General features: G+C 43.8%; 1 protein-coding gene across 1 annotated transcript; it reads left to right on the top strand.

Moving 5' to 3' along the window:
* Positions 1 to 7,052: 7,052 nt before the first annotated feature.
* On the top strand, positions 7,053 to 12,544 carry SPATA31F3 (SPATA31 subfamily F member 3). Its single transcript, XM_065908355.1, has 5 exons — positions 7,053 to 7,196; positions 7,681 to 7,726; positions 8,256 to 8,316; positions 9,222 to 9,736; positions 11,943 to 12,544. Exons 1-5 carry the CDS (start codon positions 7,053 to 7,055, stop codon positions 12,401 to 12,403), a joined length of 1,227 nt encoding a protein of 408 aa, XP_065764427.1. The 3' UTR covers positions 12,404 to 12,544.
* Positions 12,545 to 26,917: the final 14,373 nt, after the last annotated feature.

The following is a 26,917-nucleotide window of genomic DNA, read 5'->3' as shown; positions in this document are numbered from 1 at the left end:
ACATACTGTTAACAGAGGTTCCAGCAGTTTTATGCATGCTAACTCCTGCATGTGGATCACTCTCTCTTTCCAGTTTCACGAATTAAAATCCTCTCTCTGCTTCAAGCAGCAAGTTAAATGCTGTTTTCTACATCATGAAGCTTTCCCAGATCACTTCAGCCAAAAATAATCCCTCTCCTCTTTGAAGGAGACTCATCTAGCAGTTTATCTATATCAGACACATTCTGAGATATTTTGAGTATTTTTGTGTGTGCATGCATGCTCAGTCATGTCCAACTCTTTGCGACCCCATGGACTGGAGCCCATCAGGCTTCACTGTTCATGGAATTTTCCAGGCAAGAATACTGAAGTGGGTTGCCTTTTTCTTCTCTGACTGTTATTTCCTACTTTAAAGTTATCAGGATTCACTTCTGGATAAACTCTTTTGCCCTCACCCAATGCTTTATTCTATAAATGGTCTGCAATAGATACTACTCTGAAACTCCAATACTTTGGCCACCTGATGCGAAGAACTGACTGATTTCAAAAGACCCTGATGCTGGGAAAGATTGAAGGCAGGCGGAGAAGGGGACGACAGAGGATGAGATGTTTGGAGGGCATCACCAACTCAATGGATGGGAGTTTGAGTAAATTCCAGGAGTTGGTGATGGACAGGGAGGCCTGGTGTGCTGCAGTCATGGGGTAGCAAAGAGTTGGACACGACTGAGCGACTGAACTGACTCTGTACTAGTGGGAGAAACACAAGAGGAAGGCAGCTTAGGCTGAGAAGCAGTGGTGCCGCTCTCCCCTGTGAGAAGGCTGGGGATTGTGGTCACTGCAGGAACCTGATGTTTAGAGCAGCCCTCCCTACCTCAGCAGTTGGTCATCAGGGTGGAGAGTAACCAAGAGAAATGGAAAGCAGGGAGAACTAGGAGCCAAGTGTTCCTCAGCTGTAAAGTAGAAAGACTACATCTTAACAAGGTTCTCTGAGCCAGTTGGTCTCTTCAGGAAACCCACTGTATGTAAACTGAATTATCAACTATAATAATTTGAAAAGAGTCTAAGGCATAAATCATCATGCTAATGTACTAGTTTTCACTGGAAAATATAATCGCAAAGGACCTGGCGTACTCCCACCTGCTGGTCAGGTCATTCTCTTTGTATAGGTTTGTTTACTTTGAAAGTCACATTCTAGGAGGTACTTGATGAGGCTGTAATCAAACCTGGAGTGTGAATGGGGCACTCAGATGCTAATGTCACTGGGCTGTGACAGCCCGATGCCTGAGGGGCATAACCGATGAGAAGTAGGTATGATCTGAATGACACTGGACACCTTTGGACCCAGACTTGCTCTTAGGCTCTTGTTTTAGGTTCCTTTTATTTATGGTGACCCTTCTTTTCAAAAATGACTGGACATGTGAGTAGACTGCAGTTTCAAACATCATAATCATATGGTGTGTCTGTATTCTCTCAGTTTGATTGGATTGAAGGCTGCAAGGCTTAGTGGAGTTTAGAAACTAACTATCCATCACTAAGTTGCTATATGACTTCAGACAAACAGTACTTAATCCTGTCCGTCTCTTTGTGACCCCATGGACTGCAGCACACCAGCCCTTCCTGTCCATCGCCAACTCCTGGAGTTTCCTCCAACTCATGTCCATTGAGTCGGTGATGCCATCCAGCCATCTCATCCTCTGTCATCCCCTTCTCCTCCTGCCTTCAATCTTTCACAGCATTGGGGTCTTTTCAAATGAGTCAGTTCTTTGAATTAGGTGGCCAAAGTATTGGAGCTTCAGCTTCAGCATCAGTCCTTCCAATGAATATTCAGGACTGATTTCCTTTAGGATGGACTGGTTTGATATTCTTGCAGTCCAAGGACTCTCAAAGAGTCTTCTCCAACACCACAGTTCAAAAGCATCAATTCTTCGGTGCTCAGCTTTCTTTATAGTCCAATTCTCACATCCATACATGACTACGGGAAAAACCATAGCCTTGACTAGATGGACCGTGGTTGGCAAAGTAATGTTTCTGCTTTTTATTATGCTATCTATGTTGGTCATAGCTTTTCTTCCAAGGAGCAAGTGTCTTTTAATTTCATGGCTGCAGTCACCATCTGCAGTAACTTTACTTTACTTATAGGTGATTCAGTTTCCTCATATATAACTTGGGATAGTAATACCTGGGTCTGAGTTGATGATAAGGACTGAATGAGGTGATGTGTAAAGGGCCTGGCACATAGTAATTTTTCTTTTCAGAATCGATTCTCCTTTCTTCCTTGTGCTCCTGAATTCTTAACTTCTGTTTATAGACCACTGTCTAAGTTAGGTCATGGCCAGAGATGGTCAAACTCACCTATTATAGGAGGAATTTTTTAATAAGAGTTGCTTTAAATTTGATCCAGCAATCCCACTTTTGGCTATATATCTGAAAGAAACAAAATCACTCTCTCTCAGAGATATCTGAACACCCGTGCTCATTGCAGTATTATTTTTAATAACCGAGACTTGGAATAATCTAAGCATCCGTTGGCAGATGAATGGATATAGAATATGATATCTTGGAATATTTCTCAGCCATAAAAAAGAAGGAAACCCTGCCATTTGCAACAATATGGATGGCCCTTTGCAGCATTATGCTAAGTGAACTATATCTCAAGACAGAGAATGACAAATACTATATGATCCTACTTATGTGTGGAATCTAAAAATAAATGACCAAACTTGTTCAGAGAATAGATTGGTGGTCAGGGAGAGGGAGTGGGGGAAATGGATGAAGACGATCAAGAGGTACAGAATTCGTTACAAGATTAATAAGTTCTGGAGTATGTATAGTGTTAAGTATAGAGTAAGTGATAAGTATAGAATAAGTTCTGATGTATGTATAGTGTGGTGATGGTAGTTAACGATATTATGTATTTGAAAATTGCCAAAAGAGTAGATCTTAAAAGTTTTTGTTACAGGAAAAAAATATCTTAAGTGAGATGATGCACATTAACTAAACTTATTGTGGTAACCATTTCACGATGCCTGCATGTAACAAATTATTATATTGTTTACCTCACCTTAAACTAATACAATGTTATGTGCCAGTTGTGTATCAATAAAACTGGGGTTGGAGGAAGAACTGTTGCTCTCTGGAGTCCCGTTGCTCCCAAACACACACCCAAAGCCCGGTGTTCTGTTGCTTGAGAATTATTTTTGACACTTATTGAATACATAGGTTTCAAGACCCTGCTCGTAGAGATTCTGATTCTGGGGTGAGGCCAGGAAATCTCTATTTTGCCGAGCCTCCCAGTATTTCTGATGTAAGGCCAGAATTGGGAGGCCGTGGAACAGATGGCGTGTCGCAGGCTCTTGGGGCACGGTGGGTAGGCACGTGCTGCCCTCTCGTGCCTCTGTCTGCTCACTACACGTCTGCCTCCGAAGAGGCTGCTGTGGAGCGCTGCTGGTCTTGCTGATTCTTCTCTGAGGCTTCCTGTCTACTCCCTGTCCAACACTTGGGCACTAATAAAAATGCCAGTGTCTAAAACTGTTGCTTCTGCATGGCAGCACCTGTGCCTCTCTGTCCCCATCACCCGAGACATCTAAAGACGTTCACTAGTGTTTTCTGAGAATGAGCCGCAGCACAGCTCCTTCATAAGCCTTGTGTGGAGGGACAAAGTCACACTAGTGTCCTGTGAGGCGTTTTCCTTATTGGGCTATGATATGACCCATGTTGCATGTGAATCAGCAATCCCGAACAGGTTCCTGAAGAAATTCTACTGTTATCATTGTGGCACTGTAGCGTCATTATGAGAGCAGGGTCCAGCTTTAGCAAGTTTTCTCGACACAGACAAGTCTGAATCCTTTGCAGTTGTGCAGCCCTCCACACAGGACTCTGTGTAGAGTCCACAGAGGCCTTTGATGTACTTCATCTCCCTTGTTTGCCATTCACGGTAAACCGTGTGGCAAGAAGGGCAAATGTGACGATCCGTGTCCACATCATCGAAAGTGACAGTGTGTTCATTACGCAAATATGCCCTTGTTTAGGAAGATGCTGATCCCTCTGTCCCATCCACACAAGCACCCTCTGTCAGTGGCTGCCAGATCAGTAAATAAGCCTGTACTAACGGTCTGGGCTGCAGAAAGGTATAAGGTTGTCTTCGGCTCTACCTCCTCAGCTCTGAGATGGAAGAGCAAGGTCTGGATAAGTTGCAGCAGAGGAGTCTGAAGCAGATGGGTTTAATGGCCTAGTGGGGTGACGGTGGCCGTGGATTATCTCTAATGGAAATAGTATACAGGTTGGAGCTGGTACCAAGTTTGCCAAATTTGATGATTTTGTCTAGGGCAAAGAGGCTACTGGGAGACTGAGCAGCGTTGCAGCAGCCGCTGCCGGAAGCAGGAGTGGGTTGGGTAGGAGATGGGGTGTTGTGGGCACCTCCTCTTTGTCCCATTGGTAACCCCGGGGTCCTGGGGATATCTGAAAGTACGACACCTGCCCCTGGACCGTAAGACTGGGGTGGGGGAGGACCCTGAGCCCCACACAGTGCCACCCCGGGTCAGGTCAACGGGAGACTGCCGGCGCTTGCAGCGGCACCGAGCGGGAAGCAGGAGCTCGGCTGGGGAGGAATAATGACAATTGTAAAAACTCCAGTCACTTTTCAGGTATCTTGACTTGCTGCTAAAAAGCCAATGCAAGCTGCTTTTTAACTAATTATTAATAACCTGTCATTTGGGCTTCCTGGGTGGCTCAGATGGTAAAGAATCCAGCTGCAATGCAGGAGACCTGTGTTTGATCCCTGGGGGAAAGATCCCCTGGAGGAAGGGATGGCAACCGACTCCAGTATTCTTGCCTGGAGAATTCCACGGACAGAGGAGCCTGGCAGGCTACAGTCCCTGGGGTCGAAAAGAGTCGGACACGACTGAGCGACTAACACATATACACAACCTGTCATTCAGTTCTCTTTAATTGGAAATGTCTTCTCATTCCTATATTATGGAATTTACAAGTTTAGGAAAAATGTTGAAATGGCTCAAATCCATTCCATTTTCAGAATGAGACTCTTCTTAAATTATCTTAAATTTAAGGATCTATTTTTGTTTTTATTTTGTTCTGTGAAAAAGGACATTGAAGAAAAATATTCAGTAATCTGTTTCTTTGCCAAATTATTTTCAGAATATTCTTCCTTATAGATAGCAAAAAAAAAAAAAAGATTCCTCATGCTAATGATTTTTTTTTAGCCTTTTGTTTTTTAAATTGTGGTAAAATATACACAACATGAACTTGACTCTTTTAACCACTTTTAAGTGTACGTCAGTGACATTAAGTACATTCATAGTACTGTGCCACCACCACCACTATCCATTCTCAGAACCTTTTCATCATCTCATACAGAAATTTCGTACCCATCAAATAACACCTTATACCCTTCTTTCCCAGCTCCTAGTAACGCTGGTTCTTGATTCAACCCTTTTTTAAAAAAAGTTTTGGCTGTGCTGGGTCTTGGTTGCTGTGCAGTCTTTGTCTAGTTGTGGCGAGCAGAGGCTGCTCTCTGTTGTGGTGTGCGGGCTTCTCACTGTGCTGGCTTCTCTTGCTTGCAGCGTGGGCTCTAGAGCACTCAGTGGTTGCAGCTATTGGGCTCGAGGGCGTGGGCTCAGTAGCTGTGGTCCATGGGCTTAGTTGCCCCCTGACATGGAATCTTCCCGGACCAGGGACTGAACTCATGTCCCTGCATTGGCAGGTGAATTCTCAACCACTGGACCACCAGGGAGGTCCTGATTCAACTCTTAATAAGGTGGATTTTTGATTGTGAATTAGTTTTGTCTTTGAAGCTAGATGTTTAAGTGACCTGAGAGCAGGCAGGTAATATAACTCAAATGTCTTTGTACCTTTGAGACTGGGCAGCTTAGGGATGAACACAGATTGTTGGCTCACCACACCATTCAGTGGTAGACTGAATGCTGGAGGAAGGACCAAATAGCCTCTTCAGAGATTTTGAGTCTGAGAATTTGGGTGCTATGGGACCATTCTCATCCAGGCAAGAGCTTCTTAGGAAATTCAGAAATCCTGGAGTCTTAGAGGCATATCACAATGTTGACAGGGATCCTGCAGGTAACATTAATACGCAAATCAGTGGACATGGGGATGGGGGGTACTAAGATTGAACAGAGAAAAGCTTGACCTGCCTGAAAGTGTTCAGATTCAGATTTTCGTAAACATTTCAGCCAACCACTTCAGCCGTGGTGGATTCATCCCAAGAGTCCAAGTCTGTAGCCCTTAGTCTTGCCAGTAACCCACCTCCATGAGTGGATACTCCACAGGACACCACTGAGATCTGTAAAGGCCATTCTGGAAAACCAAGCTCCAGAAGTGAGCCTCTGTCATGTTCCTCCTTGGAAGGCACTGTTTACAGTTTCTTCTCGTCTGTCAAAAGCTTGATCGCATAGACTGGGAGAACTCTTTTAACTCTCAGGAAGTTATTTAAAACAACAGAAACTATGTCCTTCTCTTGCCACAATAATCACAGTCCTTTTCATGACTGCCCACCTATTGCCTGTGACATCAAACTTCACTGTCCAAGACTTAACGGGATAATGTATACACTGTCCTCTTGTGTGTTTCCTAGTTATCTTCTCAGAACAGTGATATATATAGTTCATGGAGTCTGTCTGACCAATCTACTGTCTCTCTTTTAGGGCATACAGTGTACATAAAGACTCAGTTATCTGGGGATAGATGCCAGACTGTTATCTGAGAGCTGAAGGCTGAGCCTTCAGGATAGAGAGAATAGAGAGGGCATGAAGGAGTGTTTACTTCCTGTGACGTGGCATCTTTAGGCTCAGGCTCTGCAACCCATGTTGTCAACCAGACACCCTCACCTTAACACTGTGTAACATAAGCTTCTCCTAGACAAATAAAGGTCTGTGATGCCATGCATGACTTAGGAAACAGGAGGGCTTTGTGATGCAGTCTGCTGGTTTGGTTCTATGCTCTGTGAGGCTTGGACGATAGGTCTAGAATTTGGAGGTGGTAGGTTCCAAGACCCATAAAGCCTAGGAAGCCTAGGAAGAGGGATGGCTAGTAAGGTTTAGATGATGTTGAGCCCTACTTTTATTTTGTGGGATGTTGGATATCCCTTTTACACTTATGGCTCCATCATCATTATTGCATTAATTATTTGGCAAGTGAAAAAGAAACACCAAGATTTAAAGTTGCGACCTAACAGGAACTGCTGCCGGGTAGGGAAACGCTTTGACCATGACTGAACCAGTTACGCCTCAGACAAGGTTTTATCCCTTCACTGTCTCTCATTACCCTTATCCCTGCTTTTTTTTTTAAAATGGAGGAAGTTTCCTGACTGGATCCCAGTACACCTTCAGATTTGGGTGATCCTTTTGGCTGGTGGACTTTTAGGGCCTTGGATGGCCAAAGTCCTTTGTCTACTAGACCACCCACCTTTATTCCATTTCCCCCTTTCTCTTATCTTATTCTGATTTCCCACAGAACGTGTTCAGGAAATGGGGGTGGAGGTATGGCGTGTGAAGAGCTTTGAAATGAATCAGAAATAAGAAGAGAAAGGAAATGATGGGGTGAAAAAAGTAGAGCAGGGAAAAGGTATAGAATTGTAGCAGAAGAAGTCTGGGAAATATTTGCAGGTTTTGTCTCAGTTTAGCCATGAAAAGAAGAGGGTGCCCCAGCTTCACACTCTCTTTTGTCTTTAAGCGTCACCAGAAAGTCAAACAAAGGGCTAAAGAGAAAACACCAAGAGGTAAAGTCCCAGTCTCTGCTCTGACTTCTCTCCCCTGGGGGTGAGACTTCCATGGACCCTGGCCCTCAGTGACCCCTGGTGCCAGGCGCTGGGTGCTCTAACCATTGCTCCAGTTCCCCAAGTTGACAGATCCTCCCAGAAGACTCTCTGGGTGGGAAATGAGAACCTGGGAATGTTCCAAAATTCTCCACCTGACCCCTGGGAGTGAAGAGGAAGTGGGGAGACGTCCTCTACTGTGTTGTTTACCAGTTTTGTGACCCAGTAGAGGTCATTTCCTCTCTCAGTCTTGTTATCCATAAAATGGGCATCTGATGATGCGGTCTCACTCATAGCGTGGTTGTGAAGATAAATGCGAGTAGGTCTAGGAGAGCTTGTCATGGCTGGTTAAGCTGTACCCAGATGTGTGCTCAGAGTGCTGACTGGGGAGGGGGCTTGTCTGCAGTCTCCTGTCATTCAACGCCTTCAACTTCCTGTAGGATGTCCCTGAATCCCCTCCTGTTCTGTGTAACACTGTCTCCTGGTTTCTCAGCTAGGAGACATTCCCGGAAAGAAGCTGACAAGCCGTGGGAGATGCTTTCGATCATGCGAAGGTAATCTCTAGCTCTTTGCAGTCTCCCACCTCCTAGCATGGCCTGTAGTGATTTCTGTGTTTGGCCTGGGGCAGGGCTGGGAGAAGGGGAGTGGCTGAGCGGGAGCCAGAGGCATGGAGCCTGGAGCCCTGGGTGAGAGTTGGTGGGGAGGAGAAGGGTGGGGTCAGATGTCTCAGTGGAGAGGGGGTCTTCAGCTCTGCTCTGGGCTAGGCTCACAAAGGTACTGAAAGTCAGGATTTAACTATGTGGGTTTTCTCCCAAGCATGAGACAAGTTACCCAGTCAGGAGAATGGATAGTTAAGTGCATAAATGAGTCATCATTTTCATATTCTCTTTACAGCCACACCCTTTCAAGGGCAGATCCCTGGACCCTGCTGACATTACCTCCTCTGGTTCTGTCTTCAGGGAGGCCAGTTCCTGGGACAACCCTCAGGCAGGAGCTTGTCATATTATCCCCTTCCTAAGAGCTCTGCAGAATGAGGAATTGGCTCCCGAGAGATGTTGTTTGCACCTCCTAATCCCCAGAATGCAGAGTTCCCGCAAGGACTTCCGTGGCCCCAAGCGAGGCTGACTCCAGGTTCTACCTGGTGATGTTGCTGGTGCTGCCCCATCAGCTCGCCATTGGCTCTCCCACCTGCCTGGTCCCCTTCTGCTAGTTCAGCTTCTCAGCACAGGTCAGCAGAGAGCTCACCCAGTTTCTCAAGGCCTTGTGTTCCCACCAGTTGTCTGAGACCTTGTCCAGTTTAGCTAGCCCCAACCTGCTGAATGTTTCTGCAGAAAAGCAATGGTAATAACAGCCTGGGGTTAGAGAGCAAGAGCTCACAGGTCTGTCTCAGGCCACACACTGGCAAAGAGGCGGATGTCGCTGCGTCAGTAACAAGCGACTGCCACGCTTCCCTTCCCAGCCAGGGCTGGCTCCCTCAGGAGGGGAGTGTGCGGCGGCTCCTGTGCGCAGACCCCTGCTGCCAAATCTGCAACTCTGTGGCTCTGGAGATTCAGCAGCTGATATCGGGTGAGACCACTCTGACCACCCCTACTTCATCGGGGCCATCGCAGGGCTCCTCTTGCCTAGAGGTTTTGTCCATGTCCAGTCTGTCTTTCGATCAGAGTCAGGAGTCCCTGCCCTTCAAACAGCTTTCACTTCCATCAGCAACCCGTACAGTGTCCCGACTAACAACTCAGAAATCCGTAACCCAGTCAGCTGCCAAGTCAGCCACTAAGCCAGCCACCAAGTCTGCCAGCGCAATCAGCATCCGCCAGTACTGGGCTGGTCACCAGCAGCTGAGGCAGGAGTGTCGAGGGCCAGAGCTGCCCTTGGATGCAGGAGCTCTGTCTTCTTCGAGCCTTGAAGAGCCTAGGATTCCTGTGAACCAGCATGTCAAGAAGAAGAGCAACTCTGAAGGTATTCTGAAGAAACAAGGTCAGTAGCCCTTGAGAATCTGATTCCCTTTCTTTCCTGAACACCAGGCTCACAAACCTAAAATACCCTCTTACCTTGATCCCCTTCGTCTAACGTTCCTGTCTCCCCCAGTTGCTGATATAGCTTTAAGTATTTGTACGTAAATGCTTGCATTTCTATCTATACCTGAGGGTTCCCAAGATTTTGGAAGATTCCTGTGGCAGCTTATGTCATACCGCCCCCAAATTTTCCAAACCTGGGTGGAAACACTACCATTTCTTTCATCATGAATGCTACCTCTAAGGCCTCTGTTGAAAAGATGGGTTTTTATCTCCCCTGACCTGAGGTTCATGAGAACCTGAGGTTCTACCCAAACTGTCTGTTTTTGAAGGATCCACTGTGGACCCTGTGCAAATATCACGGCAAACGAATCCCAAACCCTGTGATCCTGGCTCTGCCCTCTTCCACATTTCGGTTTGTAAGTCGTCTCTGTCCACTGCTTGGGGGATGCACTGAGGTCTCAGTGTGCCGGCTACAGCAAACGCAGCTGTCTTTCCATGGTTCCTCTTTCCTGCACATTGAGTCCCTGGTCTGCTCCTAAACGTCTTGCCCCCAAAGGCGATCCCGATCTCTCCCACTCTCCCCCCCCCCGCCCAATGATTTATTAATCTCCAGACTGTCTAAAATTTCCTCTACCTCAGTTAGACCCACGTTCTTCCCACTCTCCTGAATTTGGGCTTCTTCATTTTTTCTATCAGCGAGCTTCTATCAATATCCCATTTTTGACTCTGGTCAAGTGTGAAGGCTTGCATTGGCATCTCCACTTCAGTGGCAGCTCCAGCTTCCATGGGGCTTGCTAGCTGTTGCCCAGAGATCTCTGTAGATGTAGCAGACCCTGCAACCTAAGTCCTGAGATGTGTTGAAGCCTGTCTCCTGAGACCCAGGGGCCTACCTGTTTGGAGAAGTCCATTTAAAAATCCTCAGGAGGCAAGGTAGCATTTTTATGGAGCATGCCCCGAGCTGCTGGAGGTCCACCTTTAGAAGTGGTTTATTTGGCAATTTAATTTACCATTGCTGGGGTCTGTCCCAGAAGATCCAGCAGTCCCTCCAGTTGCTACTCTCCCCTGATGACCAGCAGCCTCTGTCCCAGGGCAGCACACTGACCAGTATGAGTGTCCCCTAGCCCGCAGACCTGGAGACCTTAGGGGATAGTGACCTCTTCTGATCTGTTGTGGCCAGCACGGCCAGCCCATAGTTGCTTGTCCAGGCCACGGTGATGTTGCAGAGCCATCTTGACTAAAGATGTGAGAAAATCTGCTAGGGGATTGTCCCTACCCACATCTGCTGGAACATCTGCAGCGGTTGGAACTTAAATCACTGGGTCCACAGAATTCCAGGGGCCCTGGAAGCAGCTCAGTTCCCTGCACCCCAGAAAAGAAGCCTCTAGACCCAGAGGCAGTGGTCCGTCCCTACACGGATCAGGAAGTGATCCCCTGAACGCTGTCAGGCCTCAAGCAGCAGCAATAAGCCTCACCAGAGGCTGTTACCAGTCACCTTGTTGAGATAACTCCCTGCACCAGCAGGGAGAATGGGGACACAGGAAAACTCAAAGCTTCAGAGAACCACAGAGAAGGCGTACAGTCCCAATCTCTCTCCATCCAGAGAGAGCATTTGCTCTGCCAGGGTTCTAGCAGGGACACTTTTAAGTTGAACCCCCAAGAGCCCCTGACTTCTCACATGTGTCTCCAGGACCTTTCTCAGGTAAAATGTAGTTTGGCCAGGATGGCTGCCTTGAGTGAGTAGGGACTAGCAGGTTCTGTCTGGATCTGTAGAGCCACCATCTCCAAACTCTCAGCTTGGTGCTCCCTGTTTGTACCTTCACCAGCATCTCCCTTACCTTGAGTTCCTAGAGCATCCTCCAAGATTCCTTGGGACCAAAGGACTAGATGAGAATGGTCTGTAAGGCTGTTAGAGCAAGGTAAATGACCTCACCCAAACAAGGACTCCTGCGAATGCTGTGTCTGGAAGTGTTCAGGGCTTAAAGGGCCAGACCTTACAGTACCAACTTTGCTGTCCCACAGTTTGCATTTAAAGGACCCACATATTTTTCAGATCCAAAATTTGCAGGGCCAAAGTTTACAGGGCCACCCTTTCTAGGCGCAAGAGCTGCAGGGTCTGTCTTTACATACCTGTGAGTGTGATACTCACAAGAGCCCTATCCTTCCAGAAGCTGTAGAAGTCGACCTCAGAAATAAGCTGAAGCATTTTACAGACTGGATTAACCCTAATACGAAAGATCAAGGGCATAAGGAATGCATTCTCCGCTGTAAGGATGAGAAAGTGGCCAAAACCAAGACAAAAAAGGCTGAGAAGAGTCCACCTCCCACCAAGCGCCCCATAAAGGGAGCTAAGTTGGAGAAGGAGGAGGGCTTCTTTGACGCGCTCCAGTGCCTGGACAGTGAGTTCCAGCGACCGTCTGTGCAGTCCGTGCAGTCCGGCCAGTCCTGTTTCCTGCCCCTCTCCAGTGGCAGCTCCAAGCACAGTCCTCTGCTGACTCGTGCCACTCAGCCAGAAAATCCATCCCAAGTCTCAAAGTGCACCTCAGCAGAAGGCACTCGTCTACCCCAGGAGAGTACCCAGTCCAGGAAGAAGGAGCTCAGAGGTTCCCAGACTTCTGCTTCCTCCTGAAAAGGCTATCATCATCATTTCCATTAATATTCTGGTGAGGCAGGACCCTCTCCAAATAAACTCTATACCTCTAAGCAAAGAACCACCTGTTTGCGCCTCCTTGTTTTCAGTGTGGTATGTGATGGAGAGAGTAGAGGCGTTAGGTTGTACACCCCATATGGTATAGGAGCTTAAACCCATTTCACAGATAGGTAAGCATTCCACCTGACTCTCATCTCCACCTTGGACTGTGGATAGAGGGACCCGAGCACAGAAGGAAGACCCTTATCTAAGGTACGCTGAAGGTAAAGATCATGCTTGACTTCTCTCCTGGCTTCCCTGCTGTCTTTGGGCCCCAGAGGAGCAAATTGTGCATGATGATAGTACAAGAAGTGATAGCTAGGAATCCAGTGCATTTTTGGCACAGTTCATCGATAACTACTATATATTCCCACAATCTGGAGGGAAGACTTTTAGAGGAGTGTTGCGGTGCTTCTTCTTTGAGGAGGTGCTTTGTGTTTATCAAAAGCACATAGCTAATATGACAGATGTCAGAAGTAAATGATAGAATCTCCCCTCTCTGCACCTTGTTGTTATTGATTGGATTTTACGAGGTGACCTGTCTGGGAGCTTGCTGTAGCTCTGTTGCCTCTTTGACCCTCACTGTCTTTCAGGTGCATGGAATAAATGCCTCCTAGAATTAAAATAAGTTGATGATAATGTCGCCGAAGAGTCACAATAAAAATGACTTTGAGAATCATCTTGCATTCAACAATTAAAATATTTGAGTACTTACTGCGTGCCAGAAACTATGTCAGACACAGCAGTCACCTAAAACATAGGCCTCGCCTCCACGGAGATCATTATCTTATGTGGTAGACAGTCTCACATGCCCAAATTGTCTAATCAGAACTGTATAGCCTTGGATATCCAGTATTTATTTCAGAAATGAACTGATTCTTCGTACCACCCCCACCACCCAATCACACATACCAGACCTGCTCCCACATCAGCTAACGGCACCTTTCTCTTGCCAGTTGTTCAGGCCAAAATATTGGTGTCATCCTTGACTTTTGCTTCTAAAAAGTCTGCTTCTGGCCTATCAATAAATCCTGTTGTTTCTACCTTCAAAATTCAAAAAACAATTCCTTCTTGTCTCCTCTGCTGCTCCCAGTACTACAATAGTTTCATAATCGTCTGCTTCTTCCTGAAACCATGCCTCCAACAGTCTGTTCTGCACAGAGTGCACATGGAGGACCCTGGCTGGAGAAAGAGAGAGAAATGGAGAGAGATGTATAATGAAGGGACCTGATGAGGTCCCCAAAGGAATGAGTATACAGGAAGGAGAGGTCTAAAGACTGGGCTCTGGGATATTCCAGTGTTAGGAAATTGGGAAGAAAAAGAGAAACACATAAGCAGAGGAAACGGAAAAGCAGAAGCCAGGGAGGAAGGAGGAAATCTGGAAGAGTGTGGCATCCTGGCGTATTACAAGGAGAAAGTGATCAACTGCAATAAAAGTTGTGAATTGGCCAAGTAGGATGAGGATGCAGAGTTCCTATTAGATTTAGCAACACTAATGGCCTTGAGAAAAACATACTCACCTGTGATGGAGGTGAAGGCATGATTGGAGCGGATTCAAGAGCAAATGAAAGGAGGGTAATTGGTGATAGCAAGTGTAATCAGTTCCTTCAAAGAGGTTTATTCCACAGAGGTGCAGACAAATGGGGAGAAAGCTGTAGATAAACCCCAGAGAGTGTGTTTGTTTTTTTTAAAAATGAGAGACATAACATGTTGGATGTTGAGAGAAAGGATGAAATCAAGGAGAGAGAAACTGATGATGCAGGGAGAACTGCTGGGGCCATGTGGTGGTGTAGAAGTGAGTAGATGGCAGTGAATGTCTAAGTCCAGGAGATGAGCTTGGAGAAAACAGACACTTTGCTGGTGGTTAGTAGAGAGAAGGAAGCATGGAGGTGAGACTTTGTGTACTAAGAGAAGAAAGGTTGCTGTCATGTAATGGAGTTTGGGCAGCGACTCAAAAGGCTAAGTGAGGAGCTGGGAAGGTACCATGGCTGGGGGTGGAAGGAGTGGTATGGAGAGCCAAAGCTGAAGGTGGAGTAGAGACAGATTCTGGAAGTTACCACGGGGAGTTTCTCTTTCTGTTAGGGCCTAAGGATGCGGTGGTCAGCTGAGGGCCAGGTGGGTATGAAAAGGTGGTTATGGTTGAACATGTTCTTGGAACACGAGCACTAAGAAAAGATCACAGAGAAACTCTAGATGCCCAGAACATGAGGAAAAGGATGGGCCGAGGGACACGGGAAGCGGGCAGTTGTGGCATCCTAGTGTTCAGGGACCAGGGACTTTTGGGGGCTGGAGGAGAGAAGTAGGAAGCAGAAAGACAAAGGCTGCCCTGAGCGGATGGGAGGGGACTCTGTTTTGGACACTTCATTTCTCCTAGAAGGTGGCACCTCTGCATCCCCATCTGCCCTACCAGAGGGGAGAGTAAGGGCAGAAAGGGCTGTGGCCTCCTTCAGTGGTACGGGGCTGTGGGATGCCCTGCCTCACTGATTCTGAAGGAGATCCAGGATGGCTGCAGGTGTCATCACCAGCAGTGGGGGCGGGAGGCTCCTCCTCTGATGGGACCCAGTACTTAGCACAGTGTGTCCACTGCCAGCTGGATGCAGAAGAGGCGGGATGGGAAGAAGCGTGAATGTTTCCTTCCTCTGAATGGTGACTCTGTGCCAAGGGGTAGCAGCCCAACCCTTGCTGTGGCCCCCAGGGCGAGGAGGCAGAGTTTTCCTAAAGCATCCCCAAAGGTCATAGGTCTTATGACAGGCAGATCCGCCCTTCCTGGTGGGAGTTGGGCTGAGAGCCACATAGGAGGATGCCCAGGAGAAGGAATGTCACTCAGAAAGGTCAGGTGGGAAGCCGAGGTTAATGTGCACACATTCTGGCTGAGGTGGAGCAGGTCCTTCCCTTGGTGCCCTGCAGGCTTCCAAGTGCCTCAGCAGATTCCTGTTAGGGGTATTTCAGACAACTGACCATCGTGACTGAGTGTCTCTTGTACCTGCTCACTTCACCCTAGCAGGAAGCCTATGCTGAGCTCCAGACTGAATGTTTGAGGTTTCATCTTGTTCTTGCTCAATCCTGTCATGCCAGCCTCTTGTCAGCAGGGGACCAGGACTCCTGGAACAGGAACTGAAACTCCCTGCCCTGCTCAAATTCTCAACCTGTTGGGAGACACTGACTCAAGGGCTTAGTTATGTCTGTTCATCCACGAAGTTTCTAGTCCCTCCACTGTGTGAGTCTTTGAGTAAATATCCCCTGCCCCTAAATTCCTACATCCTCTGAATCGTCCTTCCATGGCCTCATCTCTATCCTTGACTAACTTTCCCATCGCCACTGTGTCCAGGCTCAATCCCTGCAAAGATAATAATGTATGGACATGGTAGTGGAAAAAAGCATGTTACAAAAATATCCATGCTATAGTCTCATATGAAAATATGAGTAGACTTAAAGAGCAGTTTTAGGTTTGCAGAATATTAAGCAGTATGTAGAGAGTACTCATATATTATACCTCTTCATCCTTGGTCACATACGCAGTTTCCCCTATTACTTGCATTTAGCGGTGTACATTTGTTAAAATTGATAAGACAATGCTGATAAATTTTATTATTAACTACCATTCATAGTTTATGTTAGGGTTCACTCTTTGTGTTATACCTGATGTGGGTTTTGAGTAATGTATAATAACACATATTCATCATTACAGTATCAGAACTGAGTTTCATTGCCCTAAAAATTCCTTTAGTTCCATCTGTTCATCCCTTTCTCCCTTCCTCCCAAACCCTGACAACCATTGATCTTTTTTTAAAATTTAAAAAAAATTTGTTTCACTGTGTTGGTTTTTTAGTTGCTGCGTGCAAGATCTTCATTGCAACCTGCAGGATCTCTTGTTTAGTTGGCATGCGGGCTCTCTCGTTGTGTCGCCCAGGCTCAGCAGTTGTAGCCCACAGGCCTCGTTGCACTGTGGCTTGTGGGATCTAGTCCCCCGACCAGAGATGGAGCCTGTGCCCCTCACATTGCAAAGTGAGCTCTCAACCACTGGATTACCAGGGAGGTCCCTTTAAAAAATTTTAAATTTTATATTGGAGTATAGTTCATTAACAATATTATGTTAGTTTCAGGTATACAGCAGAGTGATTCAGTTAAACATGTATCTATTCTTTTTCAAATTCTTTTCCCATTTAGATTATTACAGACTGTTGAGCTGACTTTCCTATGCTATGCAGTAGGTCCTTGTTTGTTACTTGTTTTAAATATAGCATGTCAACCCCAACTCCCAATTCATCCCTCGCCTCCTTTCACCACAGGAACCATGAGTTTGTTCTGTAAGTCTATGAGTGTGTTTCTGTTTTGTGGATAAGCTCATTTGTGTGTATATATATATATATTTTTTTTTTCTTTGATTCTGCCTATCAGTTCAGTTCAGTCGCTCAGCCGTGTCCGATTCTTTGTCACCCCATGAATTGCAGCATGCCAGGCCTCCCTGTCCATCACAAACTCCTGGAGTTTACCCAGACTCATGTCCATCGAGTCGGTGATGCGATCCAGCCATCTCATCCTCTGTCGTCACCTTCTCCTCCTGCCCCCAATCCCTCCCAGCATCAGGGTCTTTTCCAATGAGTCAGCTCTTCACATCAGGTGGCCAAAGTATTGGAGTTTCAGCTTCAGCGTCAGTCTTTCCAGTGAACACCCAGGACTGATCTCCTTGAGGATGGACTGGTTAGATCTCCTTGCAGTCCAAGGAACTCTCAAGAGTCTTCTCCAACACCACAGTTCAAAAGTATCAGTTCTTCGGCCCTCAGCTTTCTTCACAGTCCAGCTCTCACATCCATACATGACCACTGGAAAAACCACAGCATTGACTAGATGGACGTTTGTTGGCAAAGTAATGTCTCTGCTTTTTAATATGCTGTCTAGGTTGGTCATAACTTGCCTTCCAAGGAGTAAGCGTCTTTTAATATCATTCCTGCAATCACCATCTGCAGTGATTTTGGAGCCCCCAAAAATAAAGTCAGCCACTGTTTCCATTGTTTCCCCATCTATTTCCCATGAAGTGATGGGACCGGATGCCATGATCTTAGCTTTCTGAATGTTGAGCTTTAAGCCAATTTTTCACTCTCCTCTTTCACTTTCATCAAGAGGCTTTTTAGCTCCTCTTCACTTTCTGCCATAAGGATGGTGTCATCTGCATATCTGAGGTTTTTGATATTTCTCCCAGCAATCTTGATTCCAGTTTGTGCTTCCTCCAGCCCAGCGTTTCTCATGATGTACTCTGCATATAAGTTAAATAAGCAGGATGACAATATACAGCCTTGACATACTCCTTTTCCTATTTGGAACCAGTCTGTTGTTCCATGTGATATCACATGATATTTGTCTTTCTCTATCTGACTTACTTTGCTTAGTATGGTAATCTCTAAGTCCATCCATGTTACTGCAAATGGTATTGTTTCTTTTTATTTAATGGATGAGTAATATTCTTTTATATGTATGTAAGTTCAGTTCAGTTTATTTCAGTTGCTCAGTCATGTCCGACTCTTTGTGACCCCATGAACCACAGTATGCCAGGCCTCCCTGTCCATCACCAACTCCTGAAGTTTACCCAAACCCATGTCCATTGAGTCGGTGATGCCATCCAACCATCTCATCCTCTGTCATCCCCTTCTCCTCCTGCCCTCAATCTTTCCCAGCATCAGGGTCTTTTCAAATGAGTCATCTCTTCACAACAGGTGGCCAAAGTATTGGAGTTTCAGCTTCAACATCAGTCTTTCCAATGAATACTCAGGACTGATATCCTTTAGGATGGATTGGTTGGATCTCCTTGCAGTCCAAGGGACTCTCAAGAGTCTTCTCCAACACCACAGTTCAAAAGCATCAATTCTTTGGTGCTCAGCTTTCTTTATAGTCCAGCTCTCACATCTATACATGACTACTGGAAAAACCATAGCCTTGACTAGACAGACGTTTGTTGGCAAAGTAATGTCTCTGCTTTTTAATATGCTATATAGGTTGGTCATAACTTTCTTTCCAAGGAGTAAGCGTCTTCTTTTAATTTCATGGCTGCAATCACCATCTGCAGTGATTTTGGAGCCCCCCAAAATAAAGTCAGCCACTGTTTCCACTGTCCCCATCTATTTCCCATGACGTGATGGGACCAGATGCCATGATCTTAGTTTTCTGAATGTTGAGCTTTAAGCCAACTGTTTCATTCCCCTCTTTCACTTTCATCAAGAGGCTCTTTAGTTCTTCTTCACTTTCTGCCATAAGGGTGGTGTCATCTGCGTATCTGAGGTTATTGATATTTCTCCCGGCAATCTTGATTCTAGCTTGTGCTTCCTCCAGCCCAGCATTTCTCATGATGTATTCTGCATATAAGTTAAATAAGCAGGGTGACAATATACAGCCTTGATGTGCTCCTTTTCTGATTTGGAACCAGACTGTTGTTCCATGTCTAGTTCTAACTGTTGCTTCCTGACCTGCATACAGTTTTCTCAAGACGTAGGTCAGATGGTCTGGTATTCCCATCTCTTTCAGAATTTTCCAGTTTATTATGATCCATACAGTCAAAGGCTTTGGCATAGTCAATAAAGCAGAAATAGATGTTTTCTGGAACTCTCTTGCGTTTTCAATGATCAGCGGATGTTGGCAATTTGGTCTCTGGTTCCTCTGCCTTTTCTAAAACCAGCTTGAACATCTGGAAGTTCATGGATTACATATTGCTGAAGCCTGGTTTGGATAATTTTGAGCATTACTTTATTAGCGTGTGAGATGAGTGCAATTATGTGGTAGCTTGAGCAATTCTTTGGCATTGCCTTTCTTTGAGATTGGAATGAAAACTGACATTTTCCAGTCCTTTGGCCACTGCTGAGTTTTCCAAATTTGCTGGCATATTGAGTGCAGCACTTTCACAGCATCATCTTTCAGGATTTGAAACAGCTCAGTTGGAATTCCATCACCTCCACTAGCTTTGTAGTGATGCTTCCTAAGGCCCACTTGACTTCACATTCCACGATGTCTGGCTCTCACACCATCATGATTATCTGGGTTGTGAAGATCTTTTTTGTATAGTTGTTCTGTGTTCTTGCTGCCTCTTCTTACTATCTTCTGCTTGTGTTAGGTCCCTACCATTTCTGTCCTTTATTGAGCCCATCTTTGCATGAAATGTTCCCTTGGTATCTCTAATTTTCTTGAAGAGCCCTCTAGTCTTCCCATTCTATTGTTTTTCTCTATTTCTTTGCATTGATTGCTGAGGAAGGCTTTCTTATGTCTCCTTGCTATTCTTTCGAACTCTGCATTCAAATGGGTATATCTTTCCTTTTGTCCTTTGTTTTTTGCTTCTCTTCTTTTCACAGCTATTTGTAAGTCCTCCTCAGACAGCCATTTTGCTTTTTTGCATCTCTTTTTCTTGGGGATGGTCTTGATCCCTGTCTCTGTACAATGTCACGAACCTCCATCCATAGTTCATCAGGCACTCTGTCTATCAGATCTAGTCCCTTAAATTTGTTTCTCACATCCACTGTATAATCATAAGGGATTTTATTTAGGTCATATCTGAATGGTCTAGTGGTTTTCCCCACTTTTTTCAATTTCAGTCTGAATTTGAAAATAAGGAGTTCATGACCTGAGCCACAGTCACCTCCTGGTCTTGTTTTTGCTGACTGTATAGAGCTTCTCCATTTTTGGCTGCAAAAAATCAATCTGATTTCAGTGTTGATCATCTAGTGATGTTCTTGTATGTATGTAGCACATCTTTATCCATTCATCTGTCAGTGGATGTATTGGCTATTGTATTGGCTATATTAAACAGCAATGCGGTGAATGTTGGGGTGCACGTATTCTTTCAAATTCTGTTTTTCTCTGGATATATGTTCAAGAGTGGGATTGCTATATCATATGGTAGCTCTAATTTTAGTCTCTTAAGAAACATCAGTACTGTTCTCCATAGTGGCTATACCAGTTTACATTCCTGCCCAGAGTGTAGGAGGGTACCCTTTGCTTCACACCCTCTCCAGCATTTACTGTTTGTAGACTTTTTGATGATGGCCATTCTGACTGGTATGAGGTGATATTTCACTGTAGTTTTGATTTGTATTTCTCTAATAATTAGTGATGTTCAGTACCTTTTTGTCTTCTTTGGAAAAATGTCTGTTGAGGTCTTCTGCCCATCTTTTGATTGAGATGTTTTGTTGATGCTGAGTTGCATGAGCTGTTTGTAAATTTTGGAGATTAATTCCTTGTCGGTTGCATCGTAAATACTTTCTCCCATTCTGTGGGTGATCTTTCATTTGCTTATGGTTTCCTTTGCTGTGCAAATACTTTTGAGTTTAAGTTCTATTTGTTAATATTTTTTGTATTTGACTTTTTTGCTTAGCACAGTGCATTCAAAGTTCATCCATGTTGTAGCAAGTATTAGAATTCAGTTACTTTTTATGGTTAAATAATAGTCCATTTATGTATATATTGCATTTTGTTTATCTGTTTATACATTGATGGATGTTTGGGTTGGTTCCACATTTTTGTTACTGCAAAATTGTTGTGATTGAATGTCATGAGCAGGTATCTGTTTGAGCCCCTATTTTCGATTCCTTTGGGTGTATACCTGGGTATGGAATTGCTGGATCATATAGTAATTCTATATTTAACTTTCAGAGAAACTACCACCAAATTTTTTTCCACAGAAAATGCACCATTTTGCATTCCCACCAGCAATGTACAAGGGTTCTGGTTTTTCCACATCCTCACCAACATGTGTTTCCTTTTTTTTTTTTTTAAATAATCATCATTTTCATGGGTTCGGAATGGTATCTCTTTGTGACTTTGATTTGCATTCCTCTAATGACTAATCATGTTGAACAGCTGAATATCTATTTGCATATCTTCTTTGGAGAATTGTCTGTTCAAGTCCATTGCCCATTTTTGAATTGGGTTTTTTGTTTGTTGCTGGTTAACCACTAGTGATTTTATTGTCTCCGTAGTTTGCCTTTGCCCAGGTGTCGTATGGTTGGAATCATATAGAATGTAGCCTTTTCAGATTTGCTTCTTTCACTTAGCAATATATATTTCCTCCATGTCTTAAATGGCTTGATAGCTCATTTCTTTTTTAATGCTGAGTAATATTCCATTGTATAGATTTACTACAGTTTGATTATTCATTCAGCTATTGGAGGATATATTGGCTGTATATATTTATGTTTTTCATCTTTTCAGTAATCTGTACTTCCTAATTTTCCTACATTACAAATTAATTATATTCTTCATTATATAATTTTTAAAAATCTCAGTGTTGGCAACATGATGGCTTCATTTAGTTTTACATATAGCATTCTGTGACTCAGAAGACATTGCTTTATTGCCTTGGGTTCAGTTTCCATGTCTATAAATGAATATTGGAACAGAGAGTTACCAAGTTCCCTGTCTGTCATAAACATCTAGAATGATCATGTTTACTTTAAAATTTATTTAAAAGTCCTTGGACCTGATTGCAGCATCCATTCATGGGGCGTTAAGCCATGAGGCAGTGGAGGATTATGGATGTATGTGTAAATGTTTTATAGACTTCACGTAGGAATTTCTTGAAGTGAAAGGCTGGAGCTGTAGTCCACAGACACTGCCCACAGGCTTCATGCACACAGGCTGTGAAAGCCCCCAGCTTACAGCAAGAGGAACCGGCACTCTACACCCAAGAAAGAGTGCAAAACCCACCCCTTCACTGTGGACCTTTCTCATGATCAATTACTATTTCCAAGGCCACCGTGTTTTCCTCAGAAACCTTCCGAGATATGTTTTTCACATTTTTTGATTGTGACCCACAGTAAGAAATATAGTTTATGATGTGGTCCTCTACACACAGTTATAAACATGTGTTCAGAGATCTATAACTGAAGTCAACTTTTTATGGAGCAATCCTAATTTTACTACATGTGATTTTCCCTGATATTTTCTAACCTCTCTATCCTAGCTCATTAAAACAATCCTGATTGTGACTCTCTAAAATGGATTCCATGACTTCCTAATGGGTCTGGACTTGTAATTTGAAAAACATAGCCTTAGGATCATTATATATTTTTGATTAGTGAACTATACTTTTGTCTTTTGATTTAAACATCAGTTCAGTTCAGTTCAGTCGCTCAGTCATGTCTGACTCTTTGCGACCCCATGAATCGCAGCACGCCAGGTCTCCCTGTCCATCACTCCTGGAGTTTACTCAAGCTTATGTCCATCAAGTCGGTGATGCCATCTAGCCATCTCATCCTTTGTCGTCCCCTTCTCCTTCTGCCTTCAATCTTTCCCAGCATCAGGGTCTTTTCCAATGAGTCAATTCTTCGCATGAGGTGGCTAAAGTATTGGAGTTTCAGCTTCCTCTAAAAGACAAGGGCAACATTGTAGGCAAAGGTATGCTTTCCCTTCCACTGGAGTGATGTGAGCACAGAATTCTCAAGCTTGTTTTTAGAGTCTGTGTGGTTGGAAGTTCTAGCAGACCTGTTCTGATACTGATATACCTTTGGCTGAAGAAAACCCTGCTTTGTATAAGAGGCTGATCCTCTCACTTGAGGACATATGTAAAAGCATATTTATTGGAGTGTTGTTTTTAGTGATTTAAAGGAAGAAACACCCTCAATAGTAATAGGAAGTGTAGAGCAATGATTATTAAATGGTGAACTGGCTAGATCCTAGGCAGGTGGGAAGTGTATGTAAGAAACTTCAGGAAGAGAGGGAGAAATGAATGGATTGAAAAAGCATATCCATTATATTATGTGTGTTTATGTTTAGAAAACAAATATTAAAAAGCCATTACCTCCCCACCCCATTTTGGTAACAGACTACAAAACAGCAAAGGTTTACAGTATCTTCTTGGTTTGAGGGGGATACACAGAAGTTACTAGCTTTCTAAATAGTTTCTGGAAAACCCCTTCCCGGAGTTATAGCAAAAGTTTTAGGAAACAGACAGTAAGATTCTTATGTTAAAAAATTGAGAAACACTGTTCAAAGACCTGGGAAAACATACTTGAAAAAAATTTTAAGAATGATTCCTTAGAAGAAAATCAATAAAATATGCATTTGATTCTTATTGACTTTTTCATACAGCACAGTAAGAGTTACTGAACAACAGCCAGCCAATTAGGAGGGTTATTCTGTAAGTGAACTGACTCATTAAAAGTGTATCAGCAAACTAACCACAGGTACTTCCTAATACATTGTAGTCTTGCTGCAACAATTATTCTCTAAGGATAACAAGAATCACTATGTAGCTATACTCAGTTGTTAATCAGTGGCTTTGGAAATCTGTTTTTAGAGGAATTTTGGTGAACTAGAGCCACCAACCACCAATAAAGCAAACTGTCCGCATATGATCACATACACACAAACACACTAACACCCCTCAACACTTCCCAGCCTTGATCACAGGCTCTAAGAACCTTTCTGTTCCTTTTACCTGAGATGGCTCCATTTTCTTGGCCAATTTTTTCACCTCTAAAGGCAGAAAATGTAAAATAGAACTTTAAAACAAATACATCCAAATCCAAATAATCTCAAGTCATTTTAAATTGATATGGCTTAGACTTTGAGAGTAAATTGTGAGGGAACAACAGGTGACATAGTTGTCTATGTAGAAAATCTAAAGAACTGACAAACTAGAACCAATAAGTGATTATTGCAAGGTTGTAGGATATAAGGATAATATAAAAAGTTCATTGCTTTCCTGTATACCAGTAATGAACATGTGGAATTTGATAGTAAAAACTCATTCCATTAGCACCTCCAAAAATTACTTAGATGTAAATCTAACAGAATACATATAAGATATGAGGAAAATGATAAAAAACTGATAAACAATACCAAAGAAAAGCCAACTATATAGAGACATTCCATATTCAAGGAAAGGAAGACTCAATGTAATCAAGATGTCAGTTCTTGCCAGTTGTTCTATAGAGTCAATATAATCCCAATCAAAATCCCAGCAAGTTGTTTTGTGAATATCAACAAACCAATTCTAAAGCTTCAATGGAGAAACAGAAGACCCAGAATAGCTAGCTCAATTTTGAAGAAGAACAAAGCCAGGGAGGCAAAAAGTGGGACAAAAGGTATAACAGGGCCATCTTATCTGGCTGTTATGAGCTAGAGGAAATAAGATGACAACATGAATCTTCCCTTGGTAATGTTTCAGCCAGAAAACTGCCTAGTTGTGTTTGTAAGGTAGTAAAATATACATGGCAACTTGGGTTGTATGGCAGTGTATATTAGAAAAAATATGTATATTCTCTGCAGAGAACTTGCTTATTTATAATGGCAAAGTTTGGGGAACGGGTATTGCTCTGCCACAAAGGAAGGGAAAGAAAATCAGAATATAGTTTAGGAACACCTCTCTGTAAAGAAAAATTACTAAGAAGCTCTGAGGAGGAGCCTCCTAATCAGTAGCAACCGGATGTTATGTTAGATGCAAATGTAAAAGATGAGCCTTTGCTTTCATTTGATTCTTGACATGATAATGACAGCTGTTGGGGAGATGACTCAAAGCTAAGGAACCATGATCTCATGGAGACAAGGAGACTTTGTTAGGCAAAAACGAAGCAAAAGTAAATAGAGTTCTGCCAAGAAAACGCACTGGGCACAGCAAACACTCTCTGCCAACAACACAAGAAGAGCTTCTACACATGGACATCACCAGATGGTCAACACCAAAATCAGACTGATTGTATTCTTTGCAGCCAAAGATGGAGAAGCTCTAGACTGTAGCAAAAACAAGACCAGTAGCTGACTGTGGCTCAGGTCATGAACTCCTTATTTCCAAATTCAGACTGAAATTGAAGAAAGTGGGGGAAACCACTAGACCATTCAGGTATGACCTAAATCAAATCCCTTATGACTATACAGTGGAAGTGAGAAATAGATTTAAGGGACTAGATCTGACAGACAGAGTGCCTGATGAACTGTGGATGGAGGTTCGTGCCTTTGTACAGAAGACAGGAATCAAGACCATCCCCAAGAAAAAGAGATGCAAAAAAGCAAAATGGCTGTCTGAGGAGGCCTTACAAATAGCTGTGAAAAAACGGGAAGCTAAAAGCAAAGGAGAAAAGGAAATATATACCCATTTGAATGCAGAGTTTGAAAGAAGAGCAAGGAAAGATAAGAAAGCCTTCCTCAGCGATCAATGCAAAGAAATAGAGGAAAGCAGTAGAATGGGAAGACTAGAGGGCTCTTCAAGAAAATTAGAGATACCAAGGGAACATTTCATGCAAAGATGGGTTCAATAAAGGACAGAAATGGTAGGGACCTAACAGAAGCAGAAGATAGTAAGAAGAGGTGACAAGAATACACAGAAGAACTGTATAAAAAAGATCTTCATGACTCAGATAATCACGATGGTGTGATCTCTCACCTAGAGCCAGACATCCTGGAGTGTGAAGTCAAGTGGGCCTTAGGAAGCATCACTACGAACAAAGCTAGTGGAGGTGATGGAATTCCAACTGAGCTGTTTCAAATCCTGAAAGATGATGCTGTAAAAATGCTGCACTCAATATGCCAGCAAATTTGGAAAACTCAGCAGTGGCCACAGGACTGGAAAACATCAGTTTTCATTCTAATCCCAAAGAAAGGCAATGCCAAAGAATGCTCAAACTACCACACAATTGCCCTTATTTCACACGCTAATAAAGTAATGCTCAAAATTCTCCAAGCCAGGCTTCAGCAATACATGAACTGCGAACTTCCAGATGTTCAAGCTGGTTTTAGAAGAGGCAGAGGAACCAGAGACCAAATTGCCAACATCCATTGGATCATCAAAAAAGCAAGAGAGTTCCAGAAAACATCTATTTCTGCTTTATTGACTATGCCGAAAACTTTGACTGTGTGGATCATAATAAACTGTGGAAAATTCTGAAAGAGATGGGAATACCAGACCATCTGACATGCCTCTTGAGAAACCTGTATGCATGCCAGGAAGCAACAGTTAGAACTAGACATGGAACAACAGACTGGTTCCAAATAGGAAAAGGAGCATGTCAAGGCTGTATATTGTCACCCTGCTTATTTAACTTATATGCAGAGTACATCATGAGAAACGCTGGGCTGGAGGAAGCACAAGCTGGAATCAAGATTGCCAGGAGAAATATCAATAACCTCAAATATGCAGATGACACCACCCTTATGGCAGAAAGTGAAGAAGAAGTAAAGAGTCTCTTGATGAAAGTGAAAGAGGAGAGTGAAAAAGTTGGTTTAAAGCTCAACATTCAGAAAACTAAGATCATGGCATCCGGTTCCATCACTTCATGGCAAATAGATGGGGAAGCAGTGGAAACAGTGGCTGACTTTAGTTTTTGGGGCTTCAAAATCACTGCAGGTGGTGATTGCAGGAATGACATTAAAAGATGCCTACTCCTTGGAAGGTAAGTTATGACCAAACTAGATAGCATATTAAAAAGCAGAGACTTTACTTTGCCAACAAACATCCATCTAGTCAAGACTATGGTTTTT

This window comes from Muntiacus reevesi, chromosome 17, assembly GCF_963930625.1.
Source record: "Muntiacus reevesi chromosome 17, mMunRee1.1, whole genome shotgun sequence".
NCBI lineage: Eukaryota > Metazoa > Chordata > Mammalia > Artiodactyla > Cervidae > Muntiacus > Muntiacus reevesi.
Note: the sequence above shows the minus strand (reverse complement) of the source record. Positions and strands in the feature narration are given on the sequence as shown.

What these genes read in the sequence shown, in the direction of transcription:
- SPATA31F3 (XM_065908355.1), top strand. Translation starts at nt 7,053, where the DNA reads ATGTTGAGCCCTACTTTTATTTTGTGGGATGTTGGATATCCCTTTTAC. An exon ending in TAAAGAGAAAACACCAAGAG is followed by an intron (nt 7,727 to 8,255) that starts GTAAAGTCCCAG and finishes CTGGTTTCTCAG; the next exon opens with CTAGGAGACATTCCCGGAAA. An exon ending in AGGTATTCTGAAGAAACAAG is followed by an intron (nt 9,737 to 11,942) that starts GTCAGTAGCCCT and finishes CTATCCTTCCAG; the next exon opens with AAGCTGTAGAAGTCGACCTC.